General features: G+C 39.4%; 3 protein-coding genes across 3 annotated transcripts; all 3 read left to right on the forward strand.

Moving 5' to 3' along the window:
• The first annotated feature begins 4,751 nt into the window (after positions 1-4,751).
• On the forward strand, positions 4,752-9,093 carry hoxa11b (homeobox A11b). Its single transcript, XM_040031146.1, has 2 exons — positions 4,752-5,742; positions 6,715-9,093. Exons 1-2 carry the CDS (start codon positions 5,142-5,144, stop codon positions 6,945-6,947), a joined length of 834 nt encoding a protein of 277 aa, XP_039887080.1. The 5' UTR covers positions 4,752-5,141; the 3' UTR covers positions 6,948-9,093.
• A 1,860-nt stretch (positions 9,094-10,953) lies between these two features.
• On the forward strand, positions 10,954-13,308 carry hoxa10b (homeobox A10b). The gene is made up of 2 exons (XM_040031136.1): positions 10,954-11,789; positions 12,613-13,308. The coding sequence occupies exons 1-2, from the start codon at positions 11,015-11,017 to the stop codon at positions 12,885-12,887; spliced, it is 1,050 nt and encodes a 349-aa protein (XP_039887070.1). The 5' UTR covers positions 10,954-11,014; the 3' UTR covers positions 12,888-13,308.
• Positions 13,309-15,154: 1,846 nt separating this feature from the next.
• Positions 15,155-16,964, forward strand: hoxa9b (homeobox A9b). Its single transcript, XM_040031154.1, has 2 exons — positions 15,155-15,790; positions 16,273-16,964. The coding sequence occupies exons 1-2, from the start codon at positions 15,277-15,279 to the stop codon at positions 16,509-16,511; spliced, it is 753 nt and encodes a 250-aa protein (XP_039887088.1). The 5' UTR covers positions 15,155-15,276; the 3' UTR covers positions 16,512-16,964.
• The last annotated feature ends 4,194 nt before the right edge of the window (positions 16,965-21,158 follow it).

Consider the following 21,158-nt stretch of genomic DNA (forward strand, 5'->3'; position numbering starts at 1 on the left):
GCAATAGCATTTAATCAATAGCGTTAGCATATCGTTCAAATATCGCAGTACTATAGAAGTACATTTTTAAAGACATATCTGACAAATATGAAGTCGTGGCAAAGTGAAATAAGGATGTTAATAATTATAATCACACACACACTTCGTATTGCCATTGTTATTAAAACATCCAACGAAAGAGCTTGGTATGAATACATACATACATATATATATATATATATATATATATATATATATATATATATATATATATATATATATATACATATCATAAAAACTTTGAGTTTAAATACATTTTTCATTCAATTCTTCATTTCGCCAAATAATATTCCTGGGCATATTTTCTATATTATTTAAAATTTATTTTCTTTTTATCTATGTTATAAAAGAAACAATCCAATCAACCCTTTTTACTTCAAATTATATTTTAATAAGATTTTTTTTGTTTGTTTTTTGAAGCAAAAAATACATTTGTTGAGTCGTCATTAAACAATAATGAGAAATCCCGTATTTGAAAAAAAATGTGGCCTGAAACTGTTTTAATAGGCTGCTGATTTATTAATCATCATCAGATTTAATAATCGGCAGCATACCTCATTACACACACGCTGACTGCAACCCAGAAATGTTTCTATGTCGAATTCATAAAGTAAGAGCGCGTAACCAATCAGTTCGTTAACCTCTCTTCACCTCTCGCTCAAAGTATTGCGCCTCAGTAATCCAATATCACAATTACCTCAAAATATCTCATTTCCAAACGAGATCAATTAAAATTCTGCAGCAGCAAACTGCAGGTTAAAAAGCTCATCTAATAACTGGAGGAATAAAAAAATGTGTTGTGTAAAATAAGACTGCGTGACTGAAGTAATATAAGTCATGCTATTAACTTAACCGTGGTGAAGGCCTGTGAGGCCGGTTGCTCTTTTTTCTGTCCGGTTATATTTGAAGGATGGACCTGTGCCATAAAAAGGAGCATTTTTAACGCTAACCAGGCAGCACCCTCTGGTGAGTGTGACCCTCTCTTCTCAGTCACATTGTGCCGTCCAGGGTAACAAACAACACTGACTTTATCGTCTATTTCGGAGTTTCGTCAGGATACTTTCTAACACCGCTCATTATTTCGAAATCTAGAAATTGCATTGTACGCATTTTGCTGGCTGGCTTCTTGGCAATAAATGAGGTTGTTTTAAATATTCTCCCACCATGAGATGGATTCAAAATCTTCCCCATGTGTGAATTGTCTACAAGTGCGAGGCTTCTTCTTGTTGGGTTGTGCCATTGCTCCCCCTAACAGCCACACAGGTAAATGCATCTCACTCCAAAACGTCCTGTATTGTGCAGACCTGAAGGTTGCTGCTGGATTAAACAGTAAAAGAGTGAAAACAGGCCTGCTGTTTAGTTTGATTTGAATCTTTAAACTTTATCTTTAAATGTAAATGATAGCGTTTGACAAGGAGGAAACTGGAGCCAAGAACATTTACAAGATAGCCTAACGAACGTGTGGCCTACAGCCTAAATGGCTAAAAATAAGAAGACGGGGGGAAAGACGAAAAGTGAAGCTTAACTCATCATGCTGCACAAAATGACTCTGGGTTTAATGCTGGACGTTAGCACTCTTCCGTGTTCTTGTGTATTTGCATAGCTGGATGTTGGCGTTGAAGGTTGTGCGATGAACTTCAGACAAGAGCAAAGATCTTTATTTGTTGCAGCTGAAGGCAGACTCTGGCACCCACGAGCAAACTGGAATGTTCGAGAGGAGCTGCCTTTCTCCAGCTTTGGATATTTTTGCTTTTCTTGATCAGAGATACGGAGTCATGCCTAAACACACTCAACACTGGATCAAATCCACTGCTCGCATGCATTTGTCTGTCAGGATAATAGGGGCTGAAATCCACACTTATCTAATCATCCACGTGGGATTGATTTTAGCCCAACTGCTGTCTTCATTTGCTAAACTAAAAGATGAACACGAGGCTGAATTTTCGAATCCAGAAAGTTTTATTAAGGCATTTAATTAGACTTTTTTTAAAAACAAAAAAACAAACAACATATATTTTTATTTTATTTGCTCCGACAGACGCACCCAGAGTCCAGTTTTCTGTCCATTTTTAAACTTCATTACAGCAAACATTCAGATTTTCATTAAACTGAAATAAATATCGTCGTACGATCTGTTTGCTGGTCAAAGCCACATTATGAATTACTTTAAAACGAGCGCATGACAACTCCATAGGGGTTACCGATATAGTTTTAACTACTTAAAGAAGACAGAGAGACACGTTTCTAGTAATATTTGGCTATCTTGAAAATCTTTCTGTCCTCCAAATCATTCCCATTTTTTCCTCCCGAGTCATCGTTCATGCTCCAGGCTCATAGACGCAGAGCTGTTGCAAAGTGGGCAGTCTGTATGCTTTATTCATAAATCCTCGTACATATTAAGAAGTGCTGGAAAATAAAACAATTTCGTTGTTTGTTTCCACTTGAACATTTGTCTTTGAAGGTGAGTGCTGCGTTTCACGTGTAAACAAAAGAGACCCACTCCGAAAAAAAAAAAATCAAAAATAAATCGAAACACTTTTTTGGATTTGTTTTTAAACTTGCAATGCTCGGTACATAATATTTTAATTTCTGACGTGTTGCTTGAGATACACACAAAATGTCATTATCCCCCATCTCCTGTTAAAATACCTGTAATATAATCACAAATGCGTCATGAATCAACCATAATATGCAGGTAAAATGTTACTTTACTTACACTTTAGATAATTCCCTCTTTTGAAATCTAATTAGGGAACAGGAAAAGTCCAGGAGTTAAACAAAACATATGTCGACCGAAAGTTCTCGGCAATCGAGGAAACGTTTTCTTTTTAAAAGCACCCATCATCGTCCTAGCTGCCAGTCTAAATGTGTGTTTTTAATACATTTTCAGTTTTTGTTACATTGAATATCTGCATTCCTTAAAAAAAAAATCCTTTTACACTTTGCATCTGAGCCAACTTTCGCTTTCTTATGATTATCTGAGCAACGTAAAATCAATCAATCATTAAATATTTTAATTAAAATTTACAACCCACTCGTTATGCTGACATACTACATCATTTTAGTTGTCTAAATGAACATTTCTGTCATTTCTGTAATGAAATTTTGTCATTATAGAAAAAATAAAGTGTCCATCTTCCTATATGTATTTTCTTTATATGGGAAACACCTAGAAATCTACTCTCGCAGACAAGCATGCATGTAAATGATTACAGCCTACAGTGAAGCCTTCTCATACCAATTAGTGTGTCAATTTATATTTTAATGTACGGCTTTAACATTGCATGTCCTTTTTTTTTCTTACCTGCATTGAATATCTATTTAAATATAACATGATTTAAGGATGTGACAGACCGATTCACACCTGCAGGCTCGGTTTAATACAGATGCTGCTATAAATACGACGGGACGAATAATTAGCAAAAGAATTTAAACTGGGTGAAAATGTTCGAGACGATTTTAACAATGAAATTAATATTAGTGCCATAGCAATAAGCACACCCAGTCCGTTCAAATCAGCGAGACAGCCACGTGGGTGAAATATTAGAGTCTCTTAATGCTTCCGTGCAGATGACAAATTCACAGGCTTTGATATATTTGGACGAAATTCTAAAATTGGCTGCACAACGGGTTTAGTGATATGTGACACATGTGCCCACTTAGTCAGCAGTGATGACAAATGAAAATGGGTTGGAGTGTGGGAAATCGCCCGTGTCCAAAGGTTTATATTGGGCGTTGCAATGAGAGAACAAGCGATCCAAAGACTGGAACCCCTTCGACAAATACCTCTATTATCCATAGTACATGAACACGTAAATGTCTACATTAAACATCAAACACGCTGGCTATATATATATATATATATATATATATATATATATATATATATATATATATATATATATATATATATATATATACATAATTTTTTTATTTATTTATTTATTTTCAACTTTTACGCAAAAACAAAATCAAAAACAAAAAAACAAACTGCGGTTCAATATATTTTTGGGGGAAATGTGGTATTAAATAGAAAAGTATGTTTTAACGATCATGGAAATGCTGGTCTGAACAAAAAACTTTGCAAATATAAAAGTATAATGAAAAAAAGCCTCACAGTCTGTTATGTTTGCTCCTGGGTGTGAATCTGTGCGGATGCCTGAAAAACAAAAGTACACAATGTCTCGCATCGCCCCACACTTGGGGACTTGATTGGTCGCCATATAACCAGAGGAGCTATATTAAATCCACAGACAAGAAATAATCCCATTTTACAGGCTTCTAATTTCTTAATAAATTTATGCATGTGTGACTGAGCACCATTTTTTTTATTTTCAAAACTGGAATCTGTCAAACTATCAAACTCAACAGATCATCTGTTCTATCTAAATGTTGTCATCTGTGTCTCAAAGTTTAACCCTTACGTGCGTAACCGGGTGTGTATCTTTGCTGCTGACGCGGCCGAAAACCTGATCTTCATCTTCAAAAGCTCTCAGGCGTCTGTGCTGAGGTCGGGGTTAAGGCGAATGTTAGGTTTAAAAACAATAAAAAGAAAGAAAGAAAGAAAGAAAGAAAGAAAGAAAGAAAGAAAGAAAGAAAGAAAGAAAGAAAGAAAGAAAGAAAGAAAGAAACCAAAAAAATAAATAAAAAATAAAATAATATAATTGCAGGTATGCTTGGCCTGCGTAAAAATTGATATAATTCAGGGGTTTTCCACCCTGTAGCATGGCACTAATAGGCCTTCAGCCAGATAACCCCACTGGAACAATGAAAATCAGTGTATAAGAGGCTCAGCTCTTCCAGCATATCCAAAATAGTTCTGAGCAAAATTCCGTTTCAGTATTTTTCCTTTTCCACACGGCCAAAGATCGACTTCATAAACTCTTTCACTCATATAACCTACACGTTGAGACGTAGGCTATCTGTCATTTTGTGCCAGTGGTCACATGGCTTTGGCCCTCAGGAATGGATAGAGATGGATCCCCACGTCAGCTTGTACGTCTAAGGATTTCTGCTCCACCAGTCTGCCTCAAAGTGACTGGAGCGCAGCGTCGCGGAGGAACTATGCAAGGATTATTATAGGACGTTTTCAGCCACAGAATATGGATTTTGATGAACGGATCTCTGGCTCCAATATGTATTTACCGAGTTGCACTTACTACGTCTCCGGAGCAGAGTTCTCGGGTCTCCCTCATTATTTAACCCAGAGCCAGTCCTCTTGCCCCATGACATACTCCTACCAGTCCTCAGCTCTTCCACAGGTCCCATCCGTGAGAGATGTGGCTTTCAGAGACTATGGCATTGATACTTCAAGTAAATGGCACCACAGCAGGGGGAGCCTATCGCACTGCTTCGCTGAGGACATCGTGCACAGGGAAAGCTGGACGAGCCCGACCTCTCGGGGGGGAGAGATCCTGGTGAAAGGCAGCCCCAGCACCAGCCACTGCAGCTCCTCCAACCCGACGCCCAGCTTCTATGGCAGCGTTGGCAGGAACGGGGTCCTGCCACAGGCGTTCGATCAGTTTTTCGACACTGCTTACGGGAGCGCAGAGAACGGCGCAACGCCGACGGCACACGCGACAGACACGGAGAGACACGCCAAAGCAAGCCCAGCTCCTGCGCACCCGGGCTCCGACACGGCGGAGAGCTGCAGCCCCAAGTCGTCTTCCGGCCACAGCGAGGAGAAGCAGAGCAAAAGCAGCAGTGAGTGAACCTGCTTAATGCACAGAGAAAAATCTTACGCCTTGCTCTTAAAGCTTTTTATATGCAGTTTTATAAGCACGTAAGGTTTATGGAGGGCCTGCAGATTTACCCTACAACAAAACTATGTTATAAACGACAAGATCACGTGCTTGGGATTGAAATTGGCCGTGAAGACTTTGGCGTTAAGCTGGTCTTCAAGATTTCCAACATGGCCTCTGTTTTTTCCCCTTCATTTGTGCGCTTGTATGGACTTTTATAATTACCTTGTAAAACATTTATATGCCAAATGTTAATTTTTATTTTATTTTTTTAAAATACTACTGACATAACAGCCTAACAGCGACCAAGATATTTTAAACACACCACAGAGCCTCTGCATTGATTATAAGCCATTTTTGGATCATTTTAAGATTTAGCATTCTTGTTTATTCCGCGCAGTGTAAAGTGGAGTGCGTTGGGCGTTTAAATCTGACTCTGGACAAGAGTTTAGGCTTAACCCTGCTTCTTTGGATAAATATTTACAAATTCACTGGATTTGCAAGGCTTTAATGCACCAGCTGCTTTCCATGACAGCATTTACAGTGCTAAAGCTAAAATAACAGCTCTCTACCCACAGCGAGATCAATAGGGAACAGTAAAAGAATATCAGATACATGATACTCCCATGTGTCGTTTAGGCCTACGCCTTCAATCCCCAAAACAGCCAAGATGATTCCTCCCCGCTCACTTTACAGATTTCAATACGCTTTCACAACTTCCGACAGGCAATCTTTAGTGCCCAACGTGTTTTACTATCAATCCCAGCCTTTGTTTACAAGTCTTGATCCTGTAGGCCTGAGTGTAGGGGGAAGATACTTGAACTCCAAAGCTGGGGCTGCTTATTAGCGAGAAATACACTGACGATCTCACGCGGGTGCAAAGGGGTCCATGTTAATCTTAAGTGACGATCTTTTGCCTTTTGTTGTCTTCCAGGTGGCCAGAGGACGCGCAAGAAGAGATGTCCATACTCCAAATACCAGATCAGGGAACTGGAAAGAGAGTTCTTCTTCAGTGTTTACATCAACAAAGAGAAGCGTCTGCAGCTTTCGCGGATGCTCAACCTGACAGATCGCCAGGTCAAGATTTGGTTCCAAAACAGAAGGATGAAGGAGAAGAAACTGAACAGAGACCGTTTACAGTACTACACCACGAACCCCCTGCTATAAAAAAAACTGAACAAAGACAGCGGACACGCACCTCTCTCTTTTACACACACATCTATATCATTACCTGGACAGGAGGACGAGATTTTAAAGTGCCACTCTCCATCAATAATTATTTATACACCTTTAACGCAATTTGCTCTATTATTATTATTATTATTATTATTATTATTATTATTATTATTATTATTATTATTAAGCTCGACAGATGTTAAAGTCTAATGGTTGCATGGGGGTGCTTACACAGAAAACCACATCTGTCTGATTTCTCTTCATTTTATTTAATAATATACATCAAGATGCATTTAAAAAAAATCCTATTTTTTTCCCACTATATGATTAAAGTTTACTTGCGCACGCACGTGTATCTTTCTGTCCCCTTTAATGGATCTTGATTTGGCCCAATTTTAGCGCGAACACACATCTTTTGCGGGCCTAAACTTTTGACTCCCCCCCGCCTGCACAGTGTTCCTGTGCAAATACAAGAAGTCTGGGGATTTAAAAATGTTTTTTTTTCTAGGTTTTGGAGTTACTAACAGACCCCCCTCCTGATTTTTGACACCACTGATAGTGATCAGCTGGTCCAAAAACGCTTGCCACGGCATTGCATAGTTGTGGAATGAGTAAAGTCATAATCTGATACAAATTTGTTCGTCTCATGCACTTAAGTCTGAGATTCACTGATATTTAACATCTGCGCTTGACCCTACTACATGCGCTTTGTTGAGCCCTTGCTCGTAAAAGTTGGATTACTTTCCAAATTCATCCAAAGGGCAAACCTCTGATAAAAGAGCAAAGCCTCCAAAAGAAACATAATCCAATATTTAGTTTTATATGCCAGCACGTGGGTCGTATCAGATGCATGATATGTAGGTCTGACGCTTTTTATTCCCTCGTGGCTGGAAATCAGATCCTCTGCAGTTATTATTTGATATCCGTTACAAGGCTTTCATTCATTTCTGGGAGGGGGATGTGGAAAAGCTTATTTTTGACCTTACATTCCTATTAGGTCAATCTGAAACGATCTTGACACTTTAAAAAATCGCGTAGATCTAATTAAAAAACAAATGTATTTGTTTTCTCATGTGGCTCCACGAAGTGTTGTAGCTGTTACTGGACGCTCAAGTCAGCCTGTGTCAGCCTGAACCAGCAGTAGCACATGGGGTAAATAAAGACACGGAGAAACCCCAGACTGTGAGTACAGTCACCACCAACAGTATCATCATTTATTTATTATGTGGAGTGATTTAATCCAAAGACCTTACATAAGTATGTTAGTACATAAACAAGCTGGGAATCTTACAGGCAAATGGAGGTAACTGCACATGAAAAGATGGTAAAAAAGAAAAAGTGTTAAATGTGATTTTATAATCAGCACTAGGGCCCTGAAAACAACTTGAATAGCCTGTCATAAGCTAATAAGGGCCCTGTAGCCTTCCTTATACCGTGCATCCTGTGAGGCTCCCAGGAATGCCGCTTTGATTGCTGCACATCCTCCCAGTTGCTCCAGTAACTTGGCCATAAAACGCGGATTCGTCTGGAGCGTTTGGAGTGCAGTGCAATAAAGCGTCTGAGACCAAGGTTATTAACTGTGACTAAGGGCCTGAAAAACAACGGCTGGGAGCACTGAAACTTGTGTTCACGGACCTTTCCGGCCTCATTTGTATCAGCATCTTGCCGTGGTAGGAATATTCCGTTGGTGTTGCGTTCCAGTGTGGGCCTGTTGTGTTTGCCCACTGGGTGGCGCTCCTCAGATCAATGTCATTGCCGTGAATTGAGATATGAAGGAAGTTTGACTCGACGTTCAGCCGCTTTAAAATATGTAACCACCTCAGGATTTTATTGTTAAGGTAGGCACAGACATACTGTCATATTCATTTCACAGTGACAGGGATGTATTTTTGTTTTTCCCCTTCTCTTCTTGTGATTTAAGAAAGTTTATTTTCCACAACATCCAGAATCATTTCTGTCTGCATATAACTGACCTGAAGATGTTTTATTGTATGTTATCATATAATAATAAGATTTCTGGAAAAGTTCCGCAAGAAAACTCTGCAGAAATTTTTTTTCTGTGTATATTCAATTCAGCAGTTCTCAGGTTGAAATTGTGCAAAGTAATGGGCATATCTAATGCGCACGAAGAAATAAAATCTCAAAGGTTTATATTCCAAACAGTTTGTGGGTCACTAATTTTTACAACACCATACAGTTTTGTTTTGTTTTTAAATGTAGATCATACTTCATTTAGTGGGAGAGGATTTGATCATCCTTGCATACACGCTATGGGATCAATACAAATCTTTTAAAAAGTGGAAGCCATGGTTCGTTTGATTACTTTTGTTGTCCCTTTGTGCGTGCTTTTCACTCGATTTCTAACATTTATTTAATAAAGTCAGATAAATAAAAAGCCCCCTTTCTACACCTAAGTTTTATGTGAATAATAATATGAGGGAATGATAATAATCAGCAGACGCGCAGCACACACTTAGATCTGACAGGAAATAATCCAGAGGGGTTAATGGATATTCTCATTCATTCCAGCAAGACTGCTGCACGTTTGCCGCCACATAAAATGGCTGTATATAAACTGCAGCTCTGATTTCTAGACTTTATGGCTCCAGGCTTAAAGGGAGATAGACGTAACCGGTGTTGTATTTTAGGATAAACCCCACGATAAGCGACATTTTAGGCTGACCTAAATCTGTCGGCCACAAACTCAGCTTCTATTTTTATTTAAAGGCGTGCTTTAATGTATTATTTTTATTTGTATCTTTTATTTTTTTGCTTTTAACCCAACGCTTTTTGTTAACTAGTTTTAACTGACTTTGTCATGATATAAAAATGGAAAATAAAAATTAACTAAGATCCTCGATTTGCTTGCTTGGCCGGCCGACTGGGATATGATCCGTGTGAGGTTACTGGAGCACTTTTTTTTTTTAAGTAGTACTTGTTGTTTCCTGAGAAATTAAATATCTTTATACATTTTGTTTATTTATTCTTTTATTTTAAATACGTAATACTTAACAGTATCTCTCTCTCCATATATATATATATATGTATATATATATGTATATATATATATACATATATATATATATATATATATATATATATATATATGTATATATATATATATATATATATATATACATATACACACTAAGCTTAAAATTAGGCTAATAAAAAGTGGAGTATGTGCATATGGACCTTGGTGTTTCTGAAGAAGCAAGGAATAAATACGTGAGAAAATATGGCATCCCAGCGGTGGCGAACATAACAGTAGAATTAACAAGTTCCAATCTGTTAAATAAGAAACTACCTTCCTTGCAGTATTGCCACTATTAGGGGACGATTACGCAAATGCAGCTCCAGGGCATTGTTCAACTGTGGCGCCTTTACTTCAGTGTTCCTGCTCGCTGCCCTTATAAATGCTCAGCAGAGCATCTGCAATAAAAGTTGCCTTGTCGTGACATTTTAATCCATAATATTCACACCAAAACGTGACCTGAAGTTTTGGCATGAATGCGACAAAGTTGAGCAGCTGTCCACTCTGCTATTGGACAATCCATGGGAAATTTTTAAAAGGTTCTGGCCAATAATATTAACAATCAGATGAGCACAAGAAAGCTTAAGAGTCCCTGGACCAAAGAGTCACACACATTTTGGATCCTCGACGCATCCTGAGATTCTCAGAGGCACCTCTAGAACCCCTCATTTTACAGTGCTGTAAAACTGGCCATAAAGCTATGCATTGTACATAATGGTTAGGGACAGCTTTCAACAACTGAGTTTTCAAATAGCAGTTGTTGTGCTAAACTTAAGGCAGGCACCTCGAGGCTTATAGGTGCAAGAGTTTAAGGAGATTTAAAGATTTTACTTAAACCCATCTGATACACCACTTTTCTCCCTCAAAGTTTCTCTTTACTTAGCCTAAAACAAAATATATGACACAGTGGAGATGCCTGATCGGGACTGGGAGGAGTCTGTAGTCGCCTGGTGTTTTAATTGGCTGCAGGCTACAGTGAGAAGCGTGAGTATCAGTAATTATTCAGCAATGTTTTGCACAAGAAATGTCAGCCAGAAAGGGCTATCTTCATCCACCGTCAAATTATACCACAGCGATGTCATGCCCCAACAACCAAGCTGGAAATTCCTTTTTTGTGGACTCCTTAATCAACGTGAGAACCGACAGCGGTTCGTATTACCAAAGTAACAGCGTGTATTTGCCACCGGCGTCGGAATATTCATATGGACTCTCCGGTGGCTCTTGTTTCACGGGGATCGGTAAGCGCAACGAGCCAACGACCCAAAGCGTGATCCCCTCTGCTGCTTCGTATGTTCAAGGAATGGAAACGTGGCTGGAAACGTCGAGATCCTGTCGGGTGGATCAGCCCAGCGCCCAGCATATGGCTCAGTGTTCATTCTCGCCGAGTATAAAAGAGGAGAGCGCTTACTGCCTTTATGAGTCTGATAAATGTCCTAAAGGAGCGACAGTAGATGACATATCCTACTCGAGCGCATCCTGCCCGGGTAGCGGCAACACGGTGCCAGTCCCCGGCTACTTCCGCCTGTCTCAGACGTACACGTCCTCCAGGCTCTATCACGATGTCCAGCCAAACATGAATCACTTCACTCTGCAACGACCTGCCCGTTTGGACAGCCAAGCCTCCCAGCCGCCGGCCGCCTCTGCGGAGTCGGAGCATGGAGAGGGCCACGAGGAGGCGCCTGTCCCTGCGCCCTGCGCCCCGGCCAGAGGAGAGGACAGCCGCCTCTCCTCGGAAGGCTCGTCCTCTCCCGAACCAACTGAAACTTGCAGTACGGAGTGTCCAGAAAAGCTCGTAAAAGGTGAAGAGCTGGCATTAGCTGCAGAAATATGGCTAAAAAAACATAGGAGATGTGATCATTGCTTTAAAACGTAAGATTTCTGGCCGCAAAAATACGCGAGGAAGATTGGTGCTTTTGGGGAACTGTCAGGCACTTAGAAGTTTATCAGAGAGGAAGCAAAATTAAACTTGGCTTATTTAAAGCAGAGATGCAGAGCTATTGTCTCTCTCAAAGGAAAAAAAACTAAACAAAAATCCCCCCACCCCCCAAAAACCAAAAACAAAGAAACAGTGATACGATGTTTTGGCTGTCAATATTAAAATAGGCTTCGTGTATTTATTTTAACTGTTAATAATATAATTAACTGTTATTTAAGACACACCTTATATATATATATATATATATATATATATATATATATATATATATATATATATATATATATATATATATATACATATATATATATATATATATATATATATACTACATGATAGTAGCAGTGTAGTATATATGTATATACTACACATTATGCTACTATCATTTTCTGGTAAGATGCTGATCTGCAGCTTTACAGTGACTCGGATATTTGTGCGTAAAATCCAAGCGCCGATCATTTAGATCTCAAATATCTGACATTGTACGCGGACATATATACTTTTACTAACAGTTGCAAGTGCAAACATTTGCAATAAATACGTATAGTTGATAAATTATTTGAGTGAACATTTTCATGTGTGGGCACTGGCATGTTTTGTTTATGTAATGTTATCCGTTCATGATTTCTAATGAATATGACGTTTGTCACACCTGTTGCCTAATATTTGGCTAATTTTCATTGTAGGGGATGGAAAGATGGAAAGTACGGCTAATTGGCTCACAGCTAAGAGTGGTCGAAAGAAGCGTTGCCCCTACACCAAGCACCAGACTCTGGAGCTGGAGAAGGAGTTTCTCTTCAACATGTACTTGACTAGAGAGCGCCGTCTGGAGATCAGCCGTAGCGTGCACCTCACTGACAGGCAAGTCAAAATCTGGTTCCAAAACAGGAGGATGAAACTGAAAAAAATGAGCCGTGAAAACAGGATCCGAGAGCTCTCCAGCAGCTTCAGTTTCTCATGAGACTGTGCGTCTTTGGCGCCCTCCTTCATCCATGCCAAGGACGCCTGTGCAGACCCCACACCCAACTGTGAGAATGAAAATAGGATCCTACTGCTAACTTATTGATTGTTGGTCTTTTTTGAATGATTTTTGTTTTCATGTCTGGTTTATTTTGTCGTGTTTGTATTTATAAATAGTTACCTTTGTAACGCTGATCAGCTGAAAGTGCTCTGAATGTGACTACAGTGTTTCAGAGCTTCAGGCTTGTACATATTCTTTATTCAACCTGAGTGAACCATTGGAATTTGCATGCTGGACTAACCCTTGGGGAAACTTGTGTTCCAGTTACATGTAGGTATTTGTGTGAGTGCTAAAGAAGCCCAGAGATTTGATTAATATTTGCACATTTTGCTGGTCAAATGAATAAAACCCATCCATGCAACTGCAGCCTTCTTATTTCATTCACAAAACCAGAGCAGGAGCTGCGGGTTGTTTAAATTTTAAAGCTGGCACCGGTACAGCGCAAATGCATTTGTGCTCTTTGTACTTTAAATTGGGTTTTTTACACTTTTACTGCGTGATGTTCTTCACGGTTTAGGCCTTCGGCAGATGCCTGTTACGTCGTTGTTTTTGTCCTTGACATTATATCTAAATGTGCCACACAAAGCGTGGAGTAACAGTGACTCCTTTGATTGCGATTTTCTGAACTATCTGAAATTGTTATTACGTTAGGTTTTCTTGCATTCAACTTTTTAAATAGTAAAATCCATAATCTAGACGCCTAAGCAATAACGCACTCGGACTAATTTGACGAAAAGCAGCTCCAAATGGGGGGCTATAAAGCCGTTTTGGTGCATGATATCAACTTGTGGTTGCTAACTGCCTGTACACTGAGTTCTGCGCCTTTGGAAATTTCTAAAATTGTTACTAGTAATAAAACAGGCTACATTTAAGCAAAATTTCACACTTAAAAAGAAAGAAGGAAAAGAAATCAAAAACCCCAGAAGAGGAGAGCGGGCTGTGGAGTGGTTTAGGTAGTCTCATGTTGTTGGGCTATATTATTTCTCCCACAACACAAAACTGCCTTGATTACCTCAGTAAAACTCGTCGCATCATGAAAAGTGAATCGCTCTTAATTACTAATTGCATTTATTAATTGCTCGGCGCACACTGCTTCAGAGGCATAAAAGGTATTATTCCAAAAAGTGCAATAATGTGTTTTATGGCTTTGCGCAAAGGGGATAGACCACTTTTTTTCTTCTTTTTGGTTATAAAGCCAAGTCCACATGACTACACTTTGGGATTTAAAAAATAATAAAAAGAAACACCAAGTTTTAACCACGTCCATAATTTTAAGGTCACCGCTCTGTATGATTGTGAGTACATGTGTGTAAAATAGCAGTGTTGGAAGCAGGAATATGAAAGAATTCGCAGTGGTATGCGTCCTGGAGAGGGGGAAAGGACAGACAAGGCCTCGGTTATGATCATTGCAGTCTGCCAGTTGCCTCGAAATGCCGGATGCGTCTGCCTGAGCCAGAGAAAGGACACAAAGGCTGAGCTTTATTGGTGATATTTAGCTTAGACAGCCAGGTTGTAACCTTAAGAAAAACAACCCAATTGCCCGTGATAAAAGGGGCCTGGTATATGGCACCCAAATAACCTCATCCCACTTTCCGTTTTAGATTGCCTTCAAAGTGGACCCACAGACACGCAGACGCAACTATGTGCGTTTTGGAAACTGTCCCAGAATGTTTAAATCTTCCAAAGCCTAGTGATTCTTTAATGACGTGTTTGCTGCTTTTGTATATATAAAAAAGTAAAATCTTGACATATTTTATCTGCCGCTACCACGAGCCTCATTTTTGTACATATTAGAAGTTTTATAGAGGTCATTAAAGTATTACAGTCTGTTTTTTTGATGGGGGGTAAATAACCCTATGATGCTTTTTTATGAATACATACATACATATATATATATATGCATATATATATATTCAGCTGAAGACCTTGTTTGATGATTTTACAAATGGATACTTTAAAGGATTATTACCCCCGTCCCTATTTACAGCTAGATTTGATTACACTAACATACGCTCTCTTGACAAAAATCATAACGTTTATTGCTTATAAACGAAATAGTTCCCAATAAAAGCGCGGGGATTTGCTATTAAAATATGGTGGGGGAAAATGGTGGCCATTTAGCCGAGCGCTAGGCTGATTTATTATTTATTGTTCTGTCCCACGGTCACGTGTTTGGGGCGCCCTATCCAGTCTTGGGCAAGGTTCAACTTACTGGACGCATTGAGATTCTAGCTGGCGCACGACAGCAGCAGCTTATCATGCAATGAAACGTTTTTTTCTAAACGCTGCAGGACTGTAGAGTGCTGTTTTCTGACTTTGCGTCTTTGCAATGTCGACTTTGGGGACCAGTTATTACATTGACTCGCGCATTCTTCCCGAGCAGGAAGATATGGCACCGAGGTATTCCTCGTCAGCCGCAGGGGTGGAGCAGGCGGTGGTCACCGAATATGGCGGACAGGAGTCTTGCCCATTGCAGGCGAAATCTTCTATTTTTGGTGGCTCTTGGAGTGCCATCTCGGCCCACACTCCAAACACTGCCGCTCCGACATATATACATCACCCTTACCCGAGTGGGGACAGCGATGGCATGTTTACGCGCTCTTGGGCGCTGGATCCGGTCTCTGCGTCACTGTGTTTGACGGGATTACCATCGACAGGCATGCACTATGAGATAAAACCAGAACCCCTGATTGGGACTGCGGAATGCACAACTTTGGAGACGCACACGCATCTTTTGTCTGACACTGAAAACGGTGCGTCTCTTGTGGAGATTCCCTGCGAAACTGCGTCTAAAGCCACTGAAGATAATCCGTCAGTAGAGGAAAAAAGGGAGGTGGATCCAAGTAAGCAATGCAGGGTTTGGATTTTTATTATTGTCACTCGATGTAAACATTTAGATAGCATAAGCAAAAGGGTTTAATTTTTCGCGAATGTGGAGGATTTGTTTTGAATGCCATTGGCTTGTATCATCTTGAAATCGCGTATGACGCTATCATAAGAGTGCATTGTTTCAAAGGTACGGAGACATAGAGGTCTCCTAGCTGATTAACATCATATCCAAAATAAATAAATAAATAAAATAATAAATAAGGTGACTATGACCCTAATATTCACGTCAGATTCTGCGCATTTTTCCAAATTCGGCAGAAATATTGCCAGAGAAAAACCTCAAAATTGCCTCTCTGCAGACAAAAAAGAATGTCTCTAAAGAAAAAAGTCATACTGTGCGTAAAACGAATAAGCAGGACTTGTTTTATTTTTGTTTTGTTTTGTTAATTTTACACTCATCTCGATAGCGTTAACTCTCTTGTCTCATGGTTTCCAGATAACCCGTCATCCAACTGGCTTCACGCAAAGCCCACCAGAAAAAAACGTTGCCCGTATACAAAGCATCAAATCCTCGAACTGGAAAAGGAGTTTCTGTTTAACATGTACCTTCCCCGGGATCGTAGATACGAGATAGCGAGACTGTTGAATTTGACCGAGAGACAGGTAAAAATCTGGTTTCAGAACCGCAGGATGAAGATGAAGAAAGAAAACAAAGACCGGCGAAGAGACAGTTAACTGTTTTCATTTTTTCTTTGTTTTTTCTTGGACAGACCTGGGATTAGAGCCTGGTTGGGAGGGGAGGGGTGAGGGGTTGAAAGGGAAAACTGGTGTCTGTCCTTAATGTTCCTGTAACACATGTTGTTGTAAAGTTAGTGCTGTTGAAACAATGCTGGGTGTTTTTTTTTTCTTATAATATTGAGAGGAACAAGTGTTTTATGAGAACTTAGATGTGTTGTACTGCCGCACACAGATAGCTACCTTAGGCCATTTGTTATTTGCATGGATCTGTTGACTACCTGAATGTCTTTCAGCTACCTATTTGCATTATTTAAGTTATTGTTTTGGTAACTTGATATTGTTTTTTAATAGTAAGATTTTGATGCATTTGTGAACATATCTGCGCACACGGAAAATACCTCATCGTTCTTGATTTAACCTAAAATAAAGTGTAGTTTGTGTAGCATTTAAGAAAAGTAATAATGTGATGTCATTTTTGTATTTAATTTCTCCCAACAATAATACACAAATATAAACCAACATTTAAATTCCTAAATGGTGCTAGAGGATTTTGTTTTTAAATGCTCCTTTGTTTCGATCGTGAAATGTTTTCAAATCCTTTTTTATCTTTTCTTTTTTGTTTTTTGAAGTTAAAGCTTTTGCTTCTGTTATATACAAATTAAATGAAGTGGGGGAAAATGTTTTATTACAGGAAGAAAACGATAAAAATAGACTTTTACTACAAGTTCTGGGCTGTAACCATCGAGCTTTATGGCGCAAACAACCCAAATGAACCACCGAAACTTCCCAAGCTAAGGTTTGCCAAGTTAGCCATTCTCTCCCTCTCTCTCTCCCTCCCTCTCTCTCTCTCTCTCTCGCTCTCTCTCTCTCTCTTTAACTCAAAAAAGTCTTATGCCAAGACCTGCTGGTATAAATTTGTATTTTAATAATTATCTATGTATTGCAATTAAAAAAGCTACTCTTAAGGACGAGCGAGAAATCTTTAAGATATGGTCAGCATTTGATAATAGTCCTTCTCTGCTTATTAAACTGAATATTTATTACAAAGCAGTAAAACGGTCACAATTACGTAAATTGTCCTTAATCCTTAAACCCTTAAAAAAAGAAAAAAAAAAGGAAAAACAAAATAAAAGCGTTAAACTGCAAACAGCAGAGGCCTACCTGTATCTAAGAGAAAGTTAAAAGAGATTATTGTTCCACTTTAGTATTGTACGTGATTTTATTTTTCTTATTTGTCTGCAGGATACTGTGGGCCTTTGATCGTCTCGCTATATGCCCCCCCCCCCCCCGCAATAAACCACAGCCAACCTCAGCTGTTTATAAGGTGCGAAAACAGCAAAGCAGTATTTCTGATGAGGCTGGGGCAAATAGTCAGATATGTAATATTTGTCCATTTGCACACACACACACACACACACACACACACACACACACACACACACACACACACACACACACACACACACACACACACACAGGGGGTGGGGGGTGCAAATGGTTCTGTTTTAAAACGTCTAATTACTTTACAGCCACCCACCAACAATTAGACCGTCTCGGTCAAAAAAGCTTGTTGTTTTGTCACTACAGCAGACACACTATTGCAGCATGTCTGACAAACTGAGTAATCTGCCAATAAAAATGACCGTTTATAAAAATAACATTGAATTACCAAACAGATTTTTCTTTCTGGTAAAGCTGACTATTTTAATTAAACAAATAAACGGGGTCAAACACTGTGCTGGTGCTGGTGTTGAAGCTCCATGCTTTGGTGAATGCTGCTGCTCTCTGACCACCAGCAGGTGGAGGCAGCGGCTAATCTGAAGAGCAGTGCTCAAAAAGGATGATGCGTTCATGATGATGCGACTAAACACCACTCCCCACCGATTTCAGACCTCTACTTCATATCGTGTACATAAATATAAATATCTAACCCATGTTTCAGCTTCATTTATGATTATTTTACTCATATCATGCTTTAAAAATTGTTATATAGTTAAAAACGGACTTTGTTATTCACCAATTTTGACGTGTTTTGTCTGGTTTGAGAAAAATATAGCAAATATGAAGGGGTTATCTCATGAATCCAGCCCATGTACAGTTTAAAAGATTATTTACACATACGGCTTTATCTCATACAACAAAAATGAGAGTAAAAGGCTGGTTACACTCAAAATCAAGCCTACATATTTTTATTTTGTCACTCAGCAGTAGTACTAGGATGCTTTAAATAATATATGTAAGAAAAATCTCGATCATCTGTCATCATGCCATTTATTTGTATAGAGAAGGAGTTAGCCCCAAGATCTAATTTGCGTATTATTTCCTCAACTGTGCTAGCTTGTGTTGGTGTGGGATGCTCTTGAATGTAATGGAACTAAGTGCCCTGTAGTGTTCAAAAGCATTCAGTCCTGCAAATCAAGCTCAGGTTTAGATCCTGTGGCACCATCCGCACCACAAACCTCTGTTCAGGATCGATACCTGGAGATATCTGTGAGTAGCATTTAGTTCCATTATGTTCAAAAGAAGGTGGGCGTCTCTGTAGCTCACACCAAAATAATCTAGATGGATAAATAGCACTACTGAGCAGGGGAAAACTCACATTTGATTTTTGCTGTGACCTCCCCCTTTATTCCTGCACTCACATGCCTACAGATAATTTACACCAAAATGCTCCACTGATCATGATTACTGCCACATGATTAAGTTTGTCTCGGGAGCATAGCCGTTAGCTTATGTCTCATGATAGACTTGAGGTCCTGAAAAACCGAGAGTAGGCTCCTCTTCTTTCACTACAGTTCCTCCATTTCTCCCTCTGTCACCTGAAACGGTCATCCATGTGTAGATCAGTATGTGTCTTTATCAGTTTGTGAGGAGGAAGAAGGGATACTTTGAGGACAAATTCAAAAACATAAACATTATGCATATGCTGTTTTACTGTGCTGTTATGGCATCTGTGAACTCTCCTTAAGACACAAGAAAACACTGTTGTGTGCAAATGGCCGAAGGTTCCAGTCTGATCCTCATGAATGTTAGGCTGGATAGCTTCAGTGCAAACAGCCATGCCGGGAGTCCTGCTGCAGAAAAACAAAGTTCCTTAGACGTTGTTTGCCGTGACCTTTGGTGACCCCCATACATCAAACCTCATGACACCAGCAGTGGCAGAGGAGGCTGTAAGTCAAATCTGGAATAGAAGTTCAGAGGAGTAAAGTCGTGAGCACATGGGAATCTGTTCCATCCACTTATCCTCAGTGCCAGTAGCCTGTTGTTTTGGACAAATCCCAAAGAGAATGTGGAAAGTGAGGTTAACTTTGTAATATGTGTCTGGGTTAGCAGAAGCCCAAACATTTTGCAGATATAATGGATTGACCTATGAGGCGAACCATGGAAAAAAACTCAGATTTATCCAGTCTTCAGGGGAAAGACTCTTTCTTTAAAGCTTATGCTTATCGGCCATTTGTTCTCAGCAGTCTCACATCAGTTTGCATCAAAACCTCCCTCATGTACATTTTTCCTTTCACGTGGGGTGTGATTAAGCAGAGATAGCCCACTTGAGTCAAACAGGGAGAGGACTGACAGACAGGCTGGCTGTCTCCTAAAAGTGGGTTATAGGTGGGAGAGGTGTCATCTTACTGGGAAGCACAGGAAACGCTTCAAACCTTATATCTATATATCTATATCTATATATATATATATGAATAAAGCTGGTCGTATATATATGTATATATACGACCAGCTTTATTCATGAACGCCATTTATTCATTTGCTTTCATCACCAAAAATGGAATTTTATGAGATTTCATTTATTTATTTATTTTCACATGTCGACTTAGAGGGAAAAATAATGTTTGATTTGCAGGCCTATAGTGCGCCTGGAGTATCTGTCAAATATTCCCATGAATCCAGGCGGCTCAATAAATAAAAGCGTAATATGAAAATGCTGTCGTCGTGAACGCTGCTTTGTTTCCAGGACACACACACACACACACACACACACACACACACACACACACACACACACACACACACACACACACACACACACACACACACACAGGCTCAACCCTAAATGTGTTTTCCAGAGTATTATAGCTACTGTGCGCCTTGAATGCACCCATGCAATTTCGTTTTAAGTGTCCTCTCGCAGGGAGAGCATGCTGTGATATGATGCAGCGCAAACGACAAAAAGATGCAGCAAACACTCAGGCCTCTCCACCATTCCAAATCACCTTTATTTTACACACATGATTATACCATTATTATAATTATTAAATATATTTTTCACGCTTAAAAACAAACAAATAATAAAATAAAATCCAAAACAAAAGCACATGGACACGCTGTAATTTTCCAGCTACTAAAAATTTCTATTTTTTAATACATTTAATATCACGGTATCTGTCTGAAAACAGAATATGTGCTGAATGAAATATATCCCCTTTAAAACAACGCATTAGTGTTTCGCCCCCTTGCCTTCCAGATGTCTCTCGTTGTTTCAGAACAGACGGGAAACGTGCCACTCCAGTTCACGTCCACGGATCATCCTCTTCTCGTCTGCCGTTCAGGACAAGCAACATAAAATAAAATAAATTAAAAAAACGACTTCAGGTCGTCAAAGATCTGTACACGGATAACAGCATCGATTCA

Source organism: Simochromis diagramma, unplaced genomic scaffold, assembly GCF_900408965.1.
Source record: "Simochromis diagramma unplaced genomic scaffold, fSimDia1.1 OVJJ01000361.1, whole genome shotgun sequence".
Lineage (NCBI taxonomy): Eukaryota > Metazoa > Chordata > Actinopteri > Cichliformes > Cichlidae > Simochromis > Simochromis diagramma.